The sequence below is a fragment of the Bufo bufo genome, chromosome 6, assembly GCF_905171765.1.
Source record: "Bufo bufo chromosome 6, aBufBuf1.1, whole genome shotgun sequence".
NCBI lineage: Eukaryota > Metazoa > Chordata > Amphibia > Anura > Bufonidae > Bufo > Bufo bufo.
The window spans coordinates 77,075,612-77,097,673 of record NC_053394.1 but is presented as its reverse complement, the minus strand read 5'-3'; the positions used below and the strand labels follow the sequence as shown (position 1 = coordinate 77,097,673).

Here is a 22,062-nt window from a genome sequence, read left to right as displayed (position 1 = left end):
TTTTTACCCAAACATTTTTTTTTTATCAAAGACATGTAGAACTATAAATTTAGAGCAAAATTTCTATATAGATCTCGTTTTTTTTGCAAAATTTTACAACTGAAAGTGAAAAATGTCATTTTTTTGCAAAAAAATCGTTAAATTTCGATTAATAACAAAAAAAGTAAAAATGTCAGCAGCAATGAAATACCACCAAATGAAAGCTCTATTAGTGAGAAGAAAAGGAGGTAAAATTCATTTGGGTGGTAAGTTGCATGACCGAGCAATAAACGGTGAAAGTAGTGTAGGTCAGAAGTGTAAAAAGTGGCCTGGTCTTTCAGGGTGTTTAAGCACTGGGGGCTGAGGTGGTTAAATAGTCCCAATAGTAAATCTGTCTAGAGATTCATTTACATAAGAAAACACACCCACTTTCAGAAAACTGGCGAGCATAGTGCGGAGCAGAAAAAAGTCGCAAATTTGTGCGCAGTTTTAGCGTTTGGGACTTTTTTTTTAGGTCTTTTTCACTCCATTATTCTGACCTGAGCTAATGATAAATCTGGCCCAATGTCTGCACCATGATGCGGCGTGCACACAGTCAGTAACCATGTTTTGTGGATCCGTGTTTTTTGGGTTATTTGTGTGAATAAGCCCTCACTAGTTATAAAAACAGCTAAATTGTGTGGTCATGAAGGACCAAAATACCCTGGACCTGACCCATGTTGTGGACACCATCTTTTTGGGCACAGGGACACTTACACCCATCACAAGCTGAGGTGGTCATGGCTGTAGCCAGTGTCGGAGATGCAGCGCCGGGGGATAGGTTCTGATATTATTTTGACAGTATGTGCAGCCCCTGTAACAGCTTTTTTCTTGAACTTGAAAACCACTTTAAATATTAGCTAAAAAAACATCTGATTATAGACATTTTAAAGGGGTTGTTCACCCCTGACGACTTCTTCTACAAACCCTCCAGCGTGTCCAGACCCGCGGTGGTAATCATACTTACCTGCTCCGGCTCCACTGCACCCCTGCCTGTTCCAGGTGTTCCAGAGTCAACTTTCGTTTTGACACAGGTCATGTGACTATTGCAGCCTATGATTGGCCGAAGCAGTGATGTGTCACCAGTGTGGCATGTGACCTGATGGATGGATGACATGTCACCACTGGCATTATTTGCAGTGGTAACATGACTAACATCAAAACGGAGACCTGGGACCTGCGGAGCTGGTGGTGATGGAGCCGGAACCCAGCGGTGGGGATTACGTAAGTATGACTACAACGGCGGATCCAGACACATTGGGGGGGATCCGTAGAAAAAGTCACCAAGGGTGAACAACCCCTTGAAGGTGTAAATAACAAAAGAATATATAAGCTGAGGTCTAAAATATAGGTAGGAACCAGACAGTTTTTGGGTAAGTTTACTAAGGCTACTTTCACACTCGCGTTTGGTGCGGATCCGTCATGGATCTGCACAAATGTATCCGTTCAGATAATACAACCGCATGCATCCGTTCAGAACGGATCTGTTTGTATCATCTTTAACACAGCCAAAACCGATCCGTCTTGAACACCATTCAAAGTCAATGGGGGACGGATCCGTTTTCTATTGTGCCAGATTGTGTCATAGAAAACGTTTCCGTCCACATTGACTTACATTGTGTGTCAGGACGGATCCGTTTGGCTCAGTTTCGTCAGACGGACACCAAAACGCTGCAGGCAGCGTTTTGGTGTCGCCTCCAAAGTGTAATGGAGACAGAACTGAGGCAAACTGATGCATTCTGAGCGGATCCTTATCCATTCAGAATGCATTGGGGCAAAACTGATCCGTTTTGGACCGCTTGTGAGCAGTGATGGGCAGTCCGCCGTGTTCGCCCGTGAACACATGCGGGCTGCCATCGCCGAACTTGTGAGTTAAGATGGCAGCCCGCATGTGTTAGGCGGGCGAACACGGCGAACTGCCCATCACTGCTTGTGAGAGCCCTGAACAGATCTCACAAACGGAAACCAAAACGCCACTGTGAAAGTAGCCTTAGTTTGTTAATGCACATTTTTTTACCAGATAAAAAACAGGGACATTTAAAAAGCAAAGGACAGAGGGACTTGGGTCAAAAAGAGTGACTGTCCCTCCAGAAGAGGGTCACAGGAGGCATGATGTTGTGGACCCTGCAGTCAACCCCACACAGATTCTACAAGTGTTGTTTGTGGTAACCAATCAGATTTCAGCTTTCATTCTTTTCCCGAGGGTTTCCGGATGAAAGGTGTTATATGATTGGTTACTAATGCACGAGGCCCTGTCTCATGCCTTTCCTATACAAGATATTTTACTACAACTCCCAGAATGCTCCGGGGCCGGGGAATCCAAGGACTTCCGTGTTCACGCATCACGTGACGGTATTGCGCAGCAGGGACGTTCCTCTCTCAGACCCCAAGGCTGAAGGCTGGGGATGTACTCGAGAAGCAGTCGGTAGCCGCCCACCACCACGGAGCACTACACCGGGGCCAGGCGGCGGCCCCTGCAGCGCTCTCGGGGGCCGGCCTGTCAGCAGCAGCTCCTGTAGGCCGCGGCTGAAGGTGGCGGGGGGCGCAGCAAATGGTTGGGCCGGAGGATGCCGGCGGCCGCTGCGGGGAGAACGTGACCGAGGAGGGGGAAGAAGCGGAGGAGGAGGAGAGCGGGCCGTACATCAGCGCCCCCGGCATGAGACTGACCAACGGAGACCTGGGCTACCTCCCCCAGACCGGCGGCGGCGGCCGCGATAGCAAGCTGCCCAACGGCGGAGTGAGCCCGGGATGCGCCTGTCACCGGCAGTGCTGCTCGGCACCGGCCCCCTCCAGCACCCCGCCTGTCAGCTCGTCCAGCTCCGACTCCTCCCCGCTCAGCGCTCACACCGTGGCCGGTTACTTCGTCTCCGCCGAGGCGGACCGTTTCCGTTTCCTGGATGTCACTCTGAGCTCGCGGAATACGTACGAAGTCAGCCGGCGGCAGAGCGCCCCGGACCACCTGGCGGACGGGCTGAGCCTCCCCGAGGGGGAGAGCCCGGAGCCCGGGGAGCAGGATGGGGACCGACCCTGGAGGACGGGCATCGCCGACTTCTTCTCCAGGTGAGGCGCTGCCCTCCGTGTCACCATGGCAACGGGATGGGAGTGCGGCGGGTGCTGCCTGACAACCTCCTGTGACAGCCAGAGTGGTTGTCACCCTGTGTGGGAGAGATTAATGCAGAACTGGGAAAGGTGGGTGACATCAGTGAGAGCCTGGTCTATACCTCCCATCTATTATATCATTAGGGGGTCCGCTGGCGCCTGCACCGCGCCCACTACCTCCATCTATTATTATCAGTGGGTACTCTGGCACCTGCACATTGGTGACCCTGCACAGCACCCACTACCCCCATCTATTATCAGGGGGTATGCTGGCGCCTGGACATTAGTGACCCTGCACAGCGCCCACTACCCCCATCTATTATCACAGGGTATGCTGGCACCTGCACAGCACCCACTACCCCCATCTATTATCAGGGGGTATGCTGGCGCCTGGACATTAGTGACCCTGCACAGCGCCCACTACCCCCCCATCTATTATCAGGGTACGCTGGTGCCTGGACATTAGTGACCCTACACAGCACCCACTACCTCCATTATTATCAGAGGGTACGCTGGTGCCTGGACATTGGTGGTACAGCACCCACTACCCCCCATCTTTTATTGGGATATGCTGGTGTCTGCACATGGGTGGCACTGCACACCACCCACTACCCCTCATCTATTATCGGGGGTACGGTACGCTGGTGTCTGCACATGGGTGGCACTGCACAGCGCCCATTTAGGTCAATGAATGATTAGAAAGCACGGGCAGCAACTACTGTAAGCTGCACCCGAACAGGGGGTTCCTGCGTGGACAACCCCTTTAACAGTAGTCACGTCCTTCCTGTGCCCAGCGAGTCTCCTCTACACATCAAGGCCGAATGGACCGTGGAAATAGGGGGGACTTACAGGTTTTATGCAGCGGCCGCTGTCGGGTGGATTGAATCTGTGGACCCCACAACCCCCTGCACTGCTCCTCCCTGTCACCCAGCTTTCCCAGAAACAGATGTAACTGATTGTAGGCAGTGTGACTTTTCCAGATGTCTCTAGATGACGTAGAGACTAGCGCGCCTGTACAGATCCACGTAGGGCGCGCTCGGCAGCCGCTGGTCGGGGTGAGGTTGTCTGACTGGTCCCGGGGCCATGTGGAGCGTGTCCCAGGCCTGTGTGATCTCACTGGTTTCCTGTATATTGATCAGACGATGGTGGGTGTTACCCTGTACAGTCAGCACTGAGGAGGGGCACCCTTGTGATTCCTTCTGCTAGGCTGGGGTCATGCAAGCAGCTTTTGGAGCCAATGCTAGAAGTGTATCCATCAAGTATGTAGTTCATTTCTCATTCGCTTGGATTTGGCACAAAAACTGCGTCGACAATGGCATGTGCCCATACAGGCATCTCTACTGGCAGCATGCGGGGTACGCTGGTGAAGGCTTGGCGTTGCTCTACTTTTTTTTTAAATCCGGTTTGGTCAGCGAATCTCTACGACTTCTATCTGCGGCTATCATTCTTAGGCCGGGGTAAATTGCGATGTGTCGCACCAGATGAGGGTAGAAACTGTTATCGGGGATAGCCGAGCGAAACGCTTGTTTGTCGCTGATTACATTTTTTTATGTGGCCCATAAAATCAGCGTGAATGGGATCTGCTGCCCACAAACGACATCTATGTGGAGGTGAGTGATCGCTGGTGCCGATACTAAGGAGATGATTTCTGCATGGAAATGTAGCGCTCATCTCTGGTGAACAACCAGGACCGGAAACAAACTGTTTGTTTCCAGTCATTAAAGGGGTTATCCTGGAAATATCGAAGACCTGCATCAGGTCATCACTATCAGATCAGCGGGGTTCCCTGGTGTCGGATCAGGCCAGTGACGTCACCGTACATCAGTCAGATGGCTTACTTGCAGATCATCCCCTTTGCAGTACCAAGGATAGCCGCTGTACTATGTACGGGGCTGTGCTTGGCAAGCTTCCGGGAGCCTGGCGCACTCACCAGAAATCGGGACCCCTGATGTGATGATATCCTGAGTAGTGTTAAGCGAACTTGTGTTTTCAAGTTCAACGTACAAGGTTCTGGTTATCTAAGAACTCTGTTATGGATTCCACTACCACAAACGGTAAGTTATGATCCATGGTAGCGGAATCCATAACGGAATTCTTAGATAACCCGAACCTTGTACGCCGAACTTGAAAACACAAGTTCGCTCAACACTAAGGCCTCTTGCACACATTGCAACGTTTTTCTTTTCCGTTTACATTCCGTATACGGACCGTATACAGAACCCTTCATTTCAATGGATCTGCCAAAAAAACGGAAGGTACGCCCCCATGCCTTCCATTTCCGTTTTTCCATTCTGTTCAAAGATAGAACATGTCCTATTATTGTCTGCATAACGGACAAGGATAGTACTGTTCTATCAGGGGCCAGCCGTTCCGCAAAAAACGGAATGCACACGGACGTCATCCGTATTTTTTGCGGACCGCAAAATACAGAAAAAGCCATACGGCCGTGTGCAAGAGGCCTAAACCCGAGGAGAGGTTATTATTATCATTTCCTGGATAACCCGTTTAATTATGCATCAATCCGTAGCCTTAAGGCCCCTTCACTCGAGCGAGTTTTCCTCGCGGGTGCAATGTGTGACCCGCACTGAATTCTCACATATTCATTTCGATAGGTCTGTGTACATGAGCGTTTTTTTCACGCCTCAGTTCTGCGTATTCCGTGTTTTTCACGCAGCCCTGGCCCCATAGAAGTTAATGGGGCAAGTGCAGATGCGATGCGTTTTTCACTGATGGTTGCTAAGAGATGTTGTTTTAAAACCTTCAGTTTTTTTATCATGCACGGAAAAAACTGAACGCAGTCTCAGACAAAACTGACTGAACTTGCTTGCAAAATGGTGCGAGTTTCGCTGAACGCATCCGGAGCCAGTCCGTCACGCTTGAGTGGAAGGGGCCTAAGGCTGGGTTACACTGGCCGATTTTTCTTGCAGTGTAATACCGCAGCCTATTACCCGATGAACGAGCAAACGCTTGCTCATTGGGCAGTTCCGGTTTTATAAGCATGCTTAAAAATCTTCTCTTGCCAGCAGCAGATATTGCTGTCTAATAGCGATCTGAGGACGAGCAATGGCACACCAGTAGTCTCCTCCGCTAGCTAGCAAGCGATTGTCGGGAGGGAACATCCGCTTGCTCATTTTGCCTGCGTAATACAGGCTTTATTGTCTGGAGGGGCTGGAAGATGTGGTGCTGACAGTGGCACTTTATACTAAGGCCTCTTTCACACTTGCGTTGTTGGGATCCGGCATGCACTTCCGTTGCTGGAGGTGCCCGCCGGATCCGGAAAAAACGCAAGTGTACTGAAAGCATTTGAAGACGGAACCGTCTTCCAAATGCTTTCAGTGTTACTATGGCAGCCAGGACGCTATTAAAGTCCTGGTTGCCATAGTAGGAGCGGGGAGCGGTATACTTACAGTCCGTGCGGCTCCCGGGGCGCTCCAGAATGACGTCAGAGCGCCCCATGCGCATGGATGACGTGATCCATGCGATCATGTGATCCATGCGCTTGGGGCACCCTGACGTCACTCTGGAGCGCCCGGGGAGCCGCACGGACGGTAAGTATACTGCTCCCCCGCTACACTTTACCATGGCTGCCAGGACTTTAGCGTCCCGGCAGCCATGGTAACCACTCTGAAAAAGCTAAATGTCGGCTCCGGCAATGCGCCGAAACGACGTTTAGCTTAAGGCCGGATCCGGATCAATGCCTTCCAATGGGCATTAATTCCGGATCCGGCCTTGCGGCAAGTGTTCCGGATTTTTGGCCGGAGCAAAAAGCGCAGCATGCTTGCTGCGATTTTCACGCAACCCACAAGTGATGCGTGAAAATCACCGCTCATGTGCACAGCCCCTTAGAAATGAATGGGTCCTGATTCAGTGCGGGTGCAATGCGTTCAACTCGCGGATTGCACCCGCCCGTGTGAAAGGGGCCTTAACAGTGATCTCCACAGTACCCCGCTACCTTAGGCCTCTTTCACATGACCGTTTTTTTTTTTTTTTCCTGTTTATGGCCCGTTTTTGATGTTTTATTATATGCAAATGAGCCTCTGGGAGCAACAGGGGCGTTAGCGATGATTGAATCAATTTTGGATGAAACATCTGAAGTCGTTTTGCATAAAACTTTGTTAGACTACTGTACAGAGCGAGCGCTCCGTACAGCATTAGTCCTGCACATGACAGTATGTTTTTTTTTTTTTTTTGTATGTTGTGGTCCATCTTAAACTGATCCGTGTTTTTTTTTTTTTTTTCAGTAGTGTTTCCGCTTCCATTCCATTTGGTCGTGTGCACGAGGCCTTAGAATGTATTGGCTCCTATGAGCCAAAGTTATTACTATTTGGAACCAAAACCGAGTTCCGGTAAAAGGTTTTTAACAGTAGAAATTAATTTCTGAAGTTATTACCCGAAGTCTTCGCGAAGTAATAACTTCGGCTCATAGGGGCCAATACATTCTAATACGGTACGGAGCGCTCACTCCGTACAGTATTCTAACAGAAGAAACAAATGGAGAGGGAGCTCATAATACCAAAAATATATAAATTTTATTAAAGCATGTTAAAAATAACAGAAAAAAGAAGTAAGATTGGTACATAAGATGCCGTGAAGCAAGGTGAGGAGAGCGGAGAACAAAAAGAGCGCCACCCTGGTCATTTTTGTTTATCTGAGTATTCTAACAGAGTTTTATGCGAATTGACTTCGGATGTTTCATCCAAAGTTGCTAATTTGCATATAATAAAACATCCTATGTCTCAGCAATGCGGGCACATGTGAACATGGGGCCAACACAGATGCCTTCAGCTGCCAAGTGCACATGTAACAGGTCAGACAGAGTCATAGGGACAGATCTGCTGTCAGATGGGCTTTAAAGAGGCTGTAGACTGGGCTCTGGGGGCAGTGATATTCTGGGTAACTTTACCACTTTTCCAGTGTAACTTGCTATTCACACTGTGTGAGGGCACAATGCCCCCTGTTGTCTGTCGTAGTAAGAGGCATCGGCCACAGTCTCCTTAGCCATCTCGCTCGGACAGGTTGAAGTAAGCAGTATAACGTTCTCAGATGTCTCGCTGACTGTCTGCAGTGCCCTCTCGATCACCGTGTAGCACTTTTGTTTTCAGGCTATGCCAGGCTGTCCGCTGCCCTGTTGTTTTTTTTCCCGCTGCCAACCTAGTTGGTGCCTGTGATAAGCGGCTCTGGTGGCTTTATCTCTCTTCCCGTGGTTGGAGCTGTTAACTCCTCTGCTGATCTACAGCTTCAAGGACAATAAAAGCTAATCTTCAGATCAAAGTGACCGCGCTGTGTTTGTATGAGGAACTTTGAAGGCGTTTTCCTGGTCTTATTACATGTCCTGATGTTAGTCGGGAAGGAAGCGTTCCTTCCTGACAGTCGGCTGCTCGTACAGTGGAGGCGAAGAGCTGCATTTACATACACCGATCTCCTTCACTGTATGAGGACGAGGGATGACTATTGCAATCGGGCAGCAGATTGCTGTTTAGACCGCACGATCTGCTGCCCAGAAATGACTGGAGTGCCTGTGTGAACGACAGGATCACCCGATGAACAAGCGTTTCCGATAATTTTTGTAAATCCAACTTTACTCCGTACCATCAGCTGAATGAAGGCCACAGCAAGTAACTAGGACCGCGCTGTAGTACCAGGCACAGCCACAATGGTATTTATGGCACTGTACCTGTGTAAGCAATGAGGCCTGGGCTACACTGCCACTTTTTGTAGCACTTCTGATTGATTTTAAAGTAGATAATTACCTTTACTTGTGGGGTACCCCCTGCTGATGCTGCCACCCTGCCTGTTTTTGTAAAATATCGCTCCTGCGCCCCTCTGTGACCCCCTGTAGTTTTCCCTCTTAGTATGTTAACCCTGAGCATCGGTACAGGGAGGAGGAGACCCCAGGGTTTCTCAATGGGCGTCTCCTTCTCCCTGGCTGTGCCGCTCTCCGCTGTGATTGGACAGCTCACAGCCAGGGAGAAGGAGACGCCCATTGAGAAACCCTGGGGTCTCCTCCTCCCTGTACCGATGCTCAGGGTTAACATACTAAGAGGGAAAACTACCGGGGGGCATAGGAGCGATATTTTACAAAAACAGACAGGGTGGCAGCATCATTGGGGGGGGGTACCCCGCAAGGAAAGGTGTTTATCTAGAATAAAACCGTCAAAAGTCCTCTAACTATTGAGTGACAGCTGTAGTCCACAAGACTAGCCTCATGTGTTCCTTTGGACAACAGCTGTACCGTGGGGCTCCTGCACACAGCCCTAAGTGTTTTTGCGGTCCGCAAATGACGGATCAGCAAAAATGTCCTATTTTCAAATATTTTTTTTTGTGGGGCCATGTGCTGTCCGCATCTACTGTGGCCATATTGAGCTGAATGGGTCCGCATCCAGTCCACAAAAAACACAGATCAGATGCGGATTGAAACTATGGCCGTGTGCATGAGCCCTTAAAGGGGTTGTCTCTCTTCAGCAAATGGCATTTATCATGTAGAGAAAATGAATACAAGACACTTACTAATGTATTGTGATTGCCCATATTGCCTCCTGTGCAGTGGTGGTTGTGCTGGCACACTATAGGAAAAAGTGCCTGGCTGTATACACTCCTGTGTTCCTGGCCAGCACTTTTTGTAGTGTGCAAGCACAACCACCACTGCTGGATTACTGGGTGGTCGTAACCCCTGGATATGAGCAGCGTATAATGTGATGGAAAAATGAAGCAAACCAGCAAAGGAGGCAATATGGAGAATCACAATACATCAGTAAGTGCATTGTATTAACTTTCTCTACATGATAAATGCCATTTGCTGAAGTGAGACACCCCTTTAATGGCTAAAATCAATTCTTTGCCCTCCCTCAATAAAAAAAAAAAAAAAGTAGTGGGCTAACAATGGGAAACTTAAAAAGAAAAAAAAAAGGAACCCCCCCCCCCCCCCCCCCCTTGTGTTCCAGTTTTGCTTCGCCCATCCCTGCTGAAGTCCACATGGCCATAGACAGGTTGTTAATACTTCTAGGCCCCGGGGACTGGAAGCAGCAGGACAGGAGCCTCTGAATTGCTACAGAGCAAGAGAAGGCGAATCTGTTGTTTTCTGCAGTTTCCCAGCATTGGCTCATTTTTTGGGGAGGTCGAACAACCCCTTTTCCGTGGGACCAGGTATCATCCTGTTGGTAGTTGGCTGCTTATCCGCAATAACATGGGTGATTCATCAAGGACCCCGATAGACTTGCAGCAAGTATGGATGTAATATACAGAAGCCCAAGCCTGGCCCTTCACCTAGGTGTCCCCTGTGAGCTCCTTGTCTTTGATGTGTGGAAGGAAGGTGGAGTACCCTGAGGGCGCCCACACGGCTGTACTTCCCAGCTGGCGCCAGGACAAGAGCTGGGTGTAGTGGCCGCACCAGGTTACTGCCGCTCAGCTCCTATTCCCTTGAATGGGAGATGAGCTGCAGTAACCATTAAAATGGTTTTCCAAGATTTTTTTTTTTTTACCAATGAGCTATCATCAGGGTAGGTCATCAGTATCTGATCGGTGGGGGTCCGACACCTGGGACCCCTGCCTATCGGCTGTTTGGGAAGGCACCAGTGCTCCTGTCCTGCGCCGCAGCCTTCTTACAGCTCACCAAGCGCAGCGCCGTGCATTGTATAGTGGTTGTGCTTGGTATTGCGCTCAGCGTCATTCACTTCTATGGAGCTGAGCTGCGCCTAGGCGGTGACAGATGAACGTGATGTCGCTGACCTTGGGAAAACTGTAAGAAGGCCGCAGCGCTACTGTGTGCACTGCTGACTCCTCAAATAGCTGATCGGCAGGGGTCCTGGGTGTCAGACCCCCACCGATCAGATACTGATGACCTATCCATCAGTATAAAACCCCTGGAAAACCCCTTTAATGGTATGTGCACACAGGTGCAGGTCAACGTGCCGAAGGTCCACACGATTGTCCATGCGGACGTGTCCATGTGTTTCTGCAGCCAAACTGAATCAAAAACCGCAATACATAATAGCAGTTTTTGGTGTGGGTTTGATGCGGTTTTGCTACAAATCTCCCCTTTCATGTGAAATCTCCATCTAAGGGCTCGTTCACACGACCGTATTTTGCGTTCCATATACGGGCCATTTTCTGTGTTCCTCATATGGGACCATTCATTTCAATGGGTCCGCAAAAGATGTGGACAGCACTCTGTGTGCTGTCCGCATCCATTGCTCTGTTCCGTGGCCCCGCAAAAATTATGAGTCCTGTCCTATTCTTGTCCGTTTTGCGGACAAGTATAGGCATTTCTATAATAGGCCTCCTGTTCCGTTCTGCAAATTGTGGAAGGCACACGGGCACCATCCGTGTTTTGCGGATCTGCAATTTGCGGCCAGAAAAAAAACGGCATGGCCGTGTGAACGAGCCCTAAAACTGCAAACAACTGACACGCTGCAGATATTGAAATCCATTCTTCAGGTCAATTTACAGACAGAAAAAATCCGCCGTGTATACGAGGTTTGCTCAGTCTCATACACTTTGCCAGTACTGTACCACGCTGCGGTTTTTCTACATGGGAATCCGCACGGAGAAACTGCGAGTATTCTGCAACGTGTGCATGTGGCCCAAGGATCTTTGTGACGTTCAGGCCCCATACAAGCTATTACCTGTGTGTGCGTGTGCAGGCAGGGGACGCAGCTGGAACATGATGCAGCACATGGCCGCCAACGTGCTTCCATCTCCCGCAGTGCACATTGCAGATTGGAGGAGCCGAACTGCAGCTTTTTAATAACCTTTTCCTGCTTGCTGACAGTGAATGGAAAAATTGGATTCCTGTTTATACACAGAAGCTGGAAACCAGTCCCAACTGACTCCGCGGCTACAAGAAGGTGCTGTGGATGTGTCAGTAGAACATGTCCAGGTCGGGGTGAAAAGGTTGGACAGGTCGGAGACCCAAAGTATGTTAGACTCCACTTACACGACCCTGGACGGCGATTAGGCTGCAGCAAAGGGGTTTTATGGGAATTAAAAACTGACTTTTCCTCGGGATAGGTCCCCAATATGGTTGGTCGGTGTCTGCCTCCAGACACCCCTGGTGATCAGCAGTTTGTAGGGGCTGCAGCGCTCTCTCTTCACAGTATTCCAAGAACGGCAACGTCCATTGTTATAGCGCCTGTGCCTCGTATTGCAGCTCGGTCCCATTCACTTGACTGGGGCTGAGCCGTGCAAATGCCACGTGGATCGATGGGCTAGGAATTGGGTCTCTTAAACAGCTGTTTGGCGGAGGTGCTAGGAGTCAAACCCCGCCAATAAGAGATTTAAAGGGAATATGTCGCAATGATTATGGACTATTATTTACAGAAATACATGAGTAGTACTGCCCATAAGGAGTCCAGGTCACTATTTATTTTGCTGCTGCCGCCCCCGTCCCTCCGCTGTCAGCTGTGCTGTTCTACCATTGTGAAGCGGACTCCTGTGCACAGGCATGGCAGTCCTGACTGTGTAATTCAGCACAGGGTGAAACGCTGATAGCAGAGAAATGTCTGCTCCACTACTCATGTAATACAGCAGATGATGGTCCAAAATCATGGTGACAGATTACCCTGAAAAACTGCTTTGAACTCAGAAGAGTTTTTAAAGTGGTTGTTTCAATTCAGAAAAAAAGTTAGCTTTTTCCAAACCAAAAAACAGCGCCACTCTGGTCCTCGGGTTGTATTTGATATTGCAACTCATTCCCTTTGAAGTGCATGGTGCATAGATGCAATACTACACAGCGCATGAACAGGAGTGGAGAAATATGTGCAGCCTTTTTTTCTCATTTCGTGTATTAGACATTATGAGCACCTTACAGAGGGCGAGTGGAAAAATGGAATTGTGCGTCTGGTCAGTGAACTTCAAGGCCTCTTTCACGCGGGCGTCCCAGATTTGCTCCGGATGTGTCGCGTGTGCATTGCGAGAAAACCACGCGAGTAGGCACACAATTGCAGTCAGTTTTGACTGCGATTGCGTTCCGATGTTCAGTTTTTTTCTGCGCAAGTGCAATGCGTTTTGCACGCGCGTGACAAAAAATGGAATGTGGTACCCAGACCCGGACTTCTTCACTGAAATTCGGGTTTGGGTTAGGTGTTCTATTCATTTTATGATTTTCCCTTATAACATGGTTATGATGGAAAATAATAGCATTCTTAATACAGAATTCAAACTAAAATGTGGCTTGAGGGGTTAAAAAAATAAATTAAAATTAACTCACCTCATCCTGTTGTTCGCACAGCCGGCATCGTCTTTTTTCTTTCAGGACCTGCAAAAGGACCTTTTGATGACGTAATCGCGCTCACCACGTGCTGCTGAATGAAGATAGAAGGATTTTTTATTTATTTTTTTATTACACCTCAAGCCACATTTTAGTAAGCATTCTGTATTAAGAATGCTATTATTTTCATTTTTATAACCATGTTTTAAGGGAAAATAATACAGTGAATAGACTTATCAATTTACTAACATCTCCTAGCAACCATGTGTGAAAATCGCACCGCATCCGCACTTGCTTGGGGATGCAATGCGATTTTCACGCATCCCCATTCATTTCTATGGGGCGATGCATGAAAAACGCAGAATATAGAACATGTTGCGATTTTCACGGAACGCACAAGTGATGCGTGAAAATCACCGCTCATCTGCACAGCCCCATTGAAGTGAATGGGTTCGGATTCAGTGCGGGTGCAATGCGTTCACCTCACGCATTGCACCCGCGCGGAAAACTCGCCCGTGTGAAAGGGGCCTAAAGGGCATCTGTCAGCAGATCTGTACCTATGACACTGGCTGACCTGTTACATGTGCACTTGGAAGCTGAAGGCGTCTGTGTTGGTCCCATGTTCATATGTGCCCGCATTGCTGAGATAAATAATGGCTTAATATGTGCAAATGAGCCTCTAGGAGCAACGGGGGCGTTGTCATTACACCTAGAGGCTCTGGCAGAGAGAGCAGAGGTGCTGCTGAACCCCCCCACCCCACCCCCCCGTTGCTCCTAGAGGCTCATTTGCATATATTAAAACTTCATATTTCTCAGCACTGTGGACACATATGAACCTGGGACCAACACAGACGCTTCACCTGCCAAGTGCACATGTAACAGGTCAGCCAGTGTCATAGGTACAGATCTGCTGACAGATGCCCTTTAATATGTTAGGGAACATGAAGCATTGCAGCACATTGTAAGCAGCGTATGTATTTTTGCCTGCTACAAGGCGGTTTTGCATTTCTCGGAGACGTTGCTTTGTAATTGTCAGACCTGGAAAACCGATCAGTCACCGTATCCTTTGCAGCGAGCGTGGCTGGAAAATGACCCCGAGGTTTACCAGAGCAGAGAAAGCCGTGCGTCCTGTTTCCATCATTTCTCTTTGTGCTGATGGAAATTTCCAGCGTCGACTTCTCGGGTGATTTGTGGTCACGTTTGTGTCATGGAGAATTAGATTTCACTTTGATATTTTTAATAGATATATCCAAATGAAAACATAAACCTTCTATGTTTTTTATTTTTTGATGTAGAAGCTTTTGTCCAAGTGGTTTTCCCAGTATAGGAAGTGATGACCTATCTCGATGGTGGGGGTTCGATTGCTTGGACTCACGATGAAGGGACTGCAGGCTTACAGGGGCTGGCCCTTTAACAAAAGTCTTCAGCTGTCCACAAGATGAGTGATGAAAGAGGCTTGTTTTTTTTTGTTTTTTTTTTACTGATCCGTGGGGGTCCGACATCCGAGACCTCTACCGATCAGCTGTTTGAGAAGGCAGTAGTGCCGTGGCCTACTCCCGCTTTCCTCGGTCACATGACCTAGGGGCAGCTCTGCCCCATAGAAGTGAATGGGGCTGAGCTGCGATACCAAGCCCAGCCACTATACAATGTACGGCGCTGTGCTTGATGAGCTGGAGGGCAGTCGCCTTGTCAAATAGCAGATAGACCCCCACCGATCAGATACTAATGACCTATCCAAAACTCTCAAACACCCCTTTATGATCACCGAGGGTTCAACCATTGAAAAATTGTGGTCCCTGTGTGTGAACAGAGCGGTATCACGTGTGCGCGACCATTGAGATGAAGATAGTCGAGCGCTATACTTAACAGTCCCGTAGTAACTGGAGCAGTGGTCACACATGTACAGTATCTCACAAAAGTGAGTGCACCCTCACCTTTAAAATATTTTATTCTACCTTTTCCTGGGACAACACTGGAGATCTGTTAAATTTGGAGTACCGCACACCGTTATTGCTGGTGCCAGCAAGGACTTGTTAGTCGTAATCAAGTAGTAGAAAATTGCGGCTCACAGTATTTTTCTTTGCTGTTAGATTTTAATCTTGTATCATCATATGGTCATCCTGATCCAGTGCAGTTACAGGGTATATAAAGCAGGCATGTATAAATCAGTATGGCGACCGGACGTTTCGGCCTGTCAGGGCCTTCTTCAGCGGTCTTAATCTAAAACAAAGCAATACGTACTTCCGTGTGCAATGGGGTACATGCATAGAGATCAAAAAAATGTTGATGATGGAAAAAAATATAGAAAAGGATTTTTTATATATAGAACACAAAATCAAAACGTAGTGAAAAAAATATATATATACAGGTGTGGAGGAACTAGAAGCAAGAGACAAATCGTATAATCAACTATGGTATAGAGCAGGGATGGCCAACCTGCGGCTCTCCAGCTGTTGCAAAACTACAACTCCCAGCATGCCCAGACAGCCTACAACTATCAGCCTACAGCCATGCATGGTGGGAATTGTAGTTTTACAACAGCTGGAGAGCCGCAGGATGGCCAGCCCTGGTATAGAGGTTGTAATAATGACATGATAATATACAGGAATGCGGGTCACAGGACCTTACTGACTCGTAACCTAGTTTGGCCAATATATATGTATAAGTAGCATATATGTCTGTATATATATCGGTCTGTGTGGCCAGTGGAGGTCTAATGGACTAAACAGCACAAACAGGAGCAGCAACAAGTTATTAGTTTCATAGTCAATAATTTTTTTCAGTCACATTAAATATTGTTAGAGAAATCGCATTCCCGGTTGAGGCCGTGCGGTGAAAGAGTCCCCAGCGTGTGGATCCAGTATGCCTCTCTTTGTTTTAAGCGCAAGATCCGGTTACCGCCGCGTCTTGGAGAATCAACTTGCTCCAACACTTGAAAATGTAATTGCGAGACCCGGTTTTTTTTTTTCACTGAAGTTATGTGGGATGGGTAACGAGGTGTGTCCAAGTCTGATGGTGGATTTATGTTTGCTAACTCGATCGCAGACATGTTGTGTTGTCTCTCCCACGTATGCCAGGCCGCATGGGCACTTAAGTACATAAATCACAACTGGAATCACACGTATAAAATCCCTTAATTGGATATAATCGTCCTGTTCTTGGGTGGGTGACCTGTTCACCTCTGAAGACACTAGAACATTGTGCACAGTGTAGACAAGGGAATGTTCCTTGTCGCTGGCGCCTCAAGAATGTCTGTTTGCGTAATTTGGTGAAGCTCCCCATGTCGTAGTTTATCTCTGATGTTGTGCGGTCTTTTGTAGCAAGTGAGAGGGGGTTGGCTAAACTCCACGATATTGGGATAGGCTTTTGTTATTAATGACCAGTGTTTCCTCAATGCCTGATGAATTTTGGGGACAAGGGGATGATACGTTGTTACGCGTGCCAGTCGTTGAGGCTCATTCCTCCGTGGTGGAGTGGTGTCACTCATGTTATTTATTGTGGAATCAAGGAGACCTTGCGGATACCCTCTTGTCTGGAATTTTTCTGCCATTTCTTTAGTTTCTTTCACCTCGTTATTGGAGACAATGCGGTTAACTCGTATGAATTGTGACTTGGGGAGGGAATTTTTGGTGGCCCTGGGATGGCAACTATTATAATAGAGAAGACTGTTACGGTCTATTGGTTTGTTAAAGAGATCCAGCGTTATGTTGCCCATTAGGTCAAGTTTGACCATCGTGTCCAGGAAGCTGATTTCTTCCTGGTTAGTATGCATAGTAAAGCACAATTCCGGATAAACTTTAAGGTCCTGAACAAATTCCTCAATGGTGACAATGGGACCCCTCCATATGCAAAAGATGTAGTCAATGAAGCGAAGCCACGTGACAGAGAATTGGTCGAATAGGGGGGGTGTATGTAGTGTACGTGGTCTTCTTCGAAAGCCATCATATATGCATTTGCATACGGAGGGGCCACATTGGACCCCATGGCGGTACCCCTTTTCTGGCCATAGTATGTATCGCCGAACATGAAGAAATGTTTTGTTAGTATGGTTTTTAATAGCTCAATGCAGAATTCCTGTTGTACCAGGTGTAATCCATTCACTTCATTTTCAATGGGGCCTGAATGTGCTATCCGCATTTGCGGATCTGCACTTCCGCATCCGTGCTTCCGTTTCCGCAAAAAAAATAGAACATGTCCTATTCTTGTCCGCAAGATTGGGCATTATCTATTATAGTGCCGGCGATGTGCGGTCCGCAAATTGCGGAATGCACATTGCCAGTGACCGTGTTTTGCAGATCCGCATTTTGCGGATCCGCAGAACACTTACGGACGTGTGAATGGACCCTAACAGTGCAATGCGTGAAGTGAACGCGTAGCACCCGCTCTGAATCCTGACCCATTCATTTCAATGGGTCTGTGTACATTTTATTTTACGCATCAGTTATGCGTTGCTTGAGAATCGCAGCATGTTCTATATTCTGTGTTTTTCACGCAGCTTTGGCCCCATAGAAGTGAATGGGGCTTCAGTGAAAAACGCTCTCATCCGGATGTAATCCAGACGCAGTCCGGGTGCAGTGCGTTTTTCACTGATGGTTGCTAGGAGATGTTTCTTGTAAACCTTCAGGTTTTTTTCACGTACGTGAAAAACGCATCAAAACTGATTGCACCCACGCGGAAAAAACTGAAACCCTAAACCCAGAAAAAACTGACTGAACTTGCTTGTGATATGGTGCAATCCGTATCGTTCATGTGAAAAGGGCCTAAGTAAAAATGGCCAAATTGTGCCCAAAGTGTCTATTTTGTATGGCCACCAGGGGTTTTCTGGGATTTTAATATTGATGACCTGTCCTCAGGCTAGGTCATCAATATCAGATGAGAGGGGGGCAGACTACCCGCCACCCCCACCTATCAGCTGTATGAAGGGTGTATAGGAGGGAGCGGTCCCGTAGAAGTGAATGGGGCGGCTTCTTGTAATTACACCTGATCGCCGCTGCGATTTTGACAGTGAGCAGGTAAAGAATGAAGTGGAGGCTGTTCTCGCACGGAGCGCGGCCTTCTCTTCCACCAGCTGATGGTCGGGGGTGCCGGGTGTTGGATATTATAATATTAAAATCCCGGAAGCTCTGAGGCCTTTTCACTGAATTCCCTTCCCTGCGCACTCCGCCGCAGTCACTTAAATGAGGTTGTTGTTTCCTGCACAGAAGATTGCCTGGGGCACGGCTGTGAATGAGATCTGTTGAGGTGACCTCTGTCCCTTCATTTTTGGGATTGCTGGCGCCTGTCGGGGTCAGTCTCCACCAATCAGAATGTATTGGAATATAATGGGTATGAGCCATGAAACGCTGAAGAGGAGAAATATAATATTGAATGACTCAAACTCTGGCAATTAAAGTTGGCAAACCGCGCTCCTCCAAGCTCCCAATACATTCTTTACATCTAAAGTACATTTATTATTATTATTATCTAGCCCTATAAGCCCCAGTCCAGCACTGAAATGCATGAGGCTGAAGTCCTCATTGTATGTGCTCAAATCACATTAAAGATCTGTCATAGATGGATGTGAGGACATTTAGTGTCGCCCTGGTGCAGGCCGTGACCTCAGACCACCACTGATTCCCAGAACAGAAGGGCTCTGTGGAGCTGCGGAGAATCTCTCCATGCGCTATGCTATGGCAGGGATGGCCAACCTGTGGCTCTCCAGCTGTTGTAAAACTACAATTCCCACCGTGCCCTGCTGTAGGCTGATAGCTGTAAGCAGTCTAGGCATGCTGGGAGTTGTAGTTTTGCAACAGCTGGAGGGCCACAGGTTCGCCATCCCTGTTTAGCCACCATTTTTAGTGCAAAAAACAGGCCCATAAAAAATGGGGGAGACTTCTCAAACTAGTGTAAAGTAAAACTGGCTTATTTGCCCATAGCAACCAGTCAGATTCCACCTTTCAATTTTCCAGAAAATTTTGTCACAAAACTACCGGTAATCTGAAGGATTTATCAGAGAACAGCATTCTGCAGCTGCCATGTACTGTGAAACGTAGAAGCTGCAGAAGCCAACCAAAACAAAATATTTAGTAAAAACTCATGACAAAATTATACTTGTGTAAAAATTGTTGCATTTCAGTAAAATATAAAATGTCCATATACTTAGTTCAACCTCAGATCAATTATAAGCCATTCAATTATATAATCCTCAGTGTCATTAGCTAAGAACATGACTCTGTTTTCAGTCATTTTGGTATTGTTTATTTGGGAAAATACTTACATTCGCCATAAAATACCAGTACAGGAGGACCTTTTCTTAGGCCTCTACATTAGAACTGTGTTACTCCTCCTGGAATTGTATGAATACATGGACAATGGACGTGTCTCTGCACAGTCTAAGGCCAATGTCACACAAGCATTTTCAGTCCGGGAGCAGTATTTCCTGGACTGAACACTGCTCCTCTGAAGTGAACTCGCAGCATCATAATGATGATTTTTGATGCTGTGACTTCCGATCTCACCACAGGTCTACTGAACTTTATTCATAATGCGGAGGCTACAGTTCAGTAGACCCGATGTGAGACGGGAAATCACTTCTCAGGAGCGGTGTTCAGTCCGGGAAATACTGCTCCCACACGGAGCCTGTTTCCTGGACTGAATATGCTCCTGTGAAACTGGCGTTGTCTGTGTAGGGGCACCCGGTTAGAAAGGGGAATGGCATCAGTAGAATCCCACAATGCAGAGTTCCAGAATATATACACTGCTCAAAAAAATAAAGGGAACACAAAAATAACACATCCTAGATCTAAATTAATTAAATATTCTTCTGAAATACTTTGTTCTTTACATAGTTGAATGTGCTGACAACAAAATCACACAAAAATTAAAAAATGGAAATCAAATTTTTCAACCCATGGAGGTCTGGATTTGGAGTCACACTCAAAATTAAAGTGGAAAAACACACTACAGGCTGATCCAACTTTGATGTAATGTCCTTAAAACAAGTCAAAATGAGGCTCAGTAGTGTGTGTGGCCTCCACGTGCCTGTATGACCTCCCTACTACGCCTGTGCATGCTCCTGATGAGGTGGCGGACGGTCTCCTGAGGGATCTCCTCCCAGACCTGGACTAAAGCATCTGCCAACTCCTGGACAGTCTGTGGTGCAACGTGATGTTGGTGGATAGAGCGAGACTTGATGTCCCAGAAGTGCTCAATTGGATTCAGGTCTCGGGAACGGGCGGGCCAGTCCATAGCATCAATGCCTTCGTCTTGCAGTAACTGCTGACACACTCCAGCCACATGAGGTCTAGCATTGTCTTGCATTAGGAGGAACCCAGGGCCAACCGCACCAGCATATGGTCTCACAAGGGGTCTGAGGATCTCATCTCGGTACCTAATGGCAGTCAGGCTACCTCTGGCGAGCACATGGAGGGCTGTATGGCCCTCCAAAGAAATGCCACCCCACACCATTACTGACCCAATGCCAAACCAGTCATGCTGGAGGATGTTGCAGGCAGCAGAACGTTCTCCACGGCGTCTCAAGACTCTGTCACGTCTGTCACATGTACTCAGTGTGAACCTGCTTTTATCTGTGAAGAGCACAGGGCGCCAGTGGCGAATTTGCCAATCTTGGTGTTCTCTGGCAAATGCCAAACGTCATGCACGGTGTTGGGCTGTAAGCACAACCCCCACCTGTGGACGTCGGGCCCTCATATCACCCTCATGGAGTCTGTTTCTGACCGTTTGAGCAGACACATGCACATTTGTGGTTTGCTGGAGGTCATTTTGCAGGGCTCTGGCAGTGCTCCTCCTGTTCCTCCTTGCACAAAGGCGGAGGTAGCGGTCCTGCTGCTGGGTTGTTGCCCTCCTACGGCCTCCTCCACGTCTCCTGATGTACTGGCCTGTCTCCTGGTAGCGCCTCCATGCTCTGGACACTACTCTGACAGACACAGCAAACCTTCTTGCCACAGCTCGCATTGATGTGCCATCCTGGATAAGCTGCACTACCTGAGCCACTTGTGTGGGTTGTAGACTCCGTCTCATGCTACCACTAGAGTGAAAGCACCGCCAGCATTCAAAAGTGACCAAAACATCAGCCAGGAAGCATAGGAACTGAGAAGTGGTCTGTGGTGACCACCTGCAGAACCACTCCTTTATTGGGGGTGTCTTGCTAATTGCCTATAATTTCCACCTGTTGTCTATCCCATTTGCACAACAGCATGTGAAATTGATTGTCACTCAGTGTTGCTTCCTAAGTGGACAGTTTGATTTCACAGAAGTGTGATTGACTTGGAGTTACATTGTGTTGTTTAAGTGTTCCCTTTATTTTTTTGAGCAGTATATATGTATGTGTGTGTGTGTGTGTGTGTATGTATGTATGTATATATATATATATATATATATATATATTTTTTTTTTTGTGTGTGATATTCAACTCATGTATGTGAATGGTCTGAATTTCTGACAACCTCTTATTCTTTTTGACTTTACAGCTCTAATTTCTTTCTTTATGTAAAATTTTGACTGGAAAAGGCCTCCAGCATCTGTCGGTTTGGCATTGCTCCTTACAAAGCGATGTACTACATCCGTTTTGGCTTTTTTTATGCTTATTTCTGTCATTTCTATTCTTTTCATTATTAATCACTGGCTTCTCGATGTTGTTGTACATTTCTGTAATCTAGCATTTTCTCGTTATTACTTTCAGATTATAAAAGATAAAGCCAACTGATTTGGAAATTGTCACATTCAGGAACAGAACGTAGCTG

General features: G+C 47.6%; 1 protein-coding gene across 2 annotated transcripts in view; it reads left to right on the top strand.

The window, feature by feature from the left end:
- The first annotated feature begins 2,359 nt into the window (after positions 1–2,359).
- TBC1D12 (TBC1 domain family member 12) overlaps positions 2,360–22,062 on the top strand; it is a 107,964-nt gene continuing 88,261 nt past the window's right edge. For both annotated transcript variants that reach the window (XM_040434744.1, XM_040434743.1), the window contains exon 1: positions 2,360–3,078. In XM_040434744.1, the coding sequence (XP_040290678.1) occupies positions 2,570–3,078 (509 nt within the window). In that variant the 5' untranslated portion in view covers positions 2,360–2,569. The remainder of the gene's footprint in view (positions 3,079–22,062) is intronic.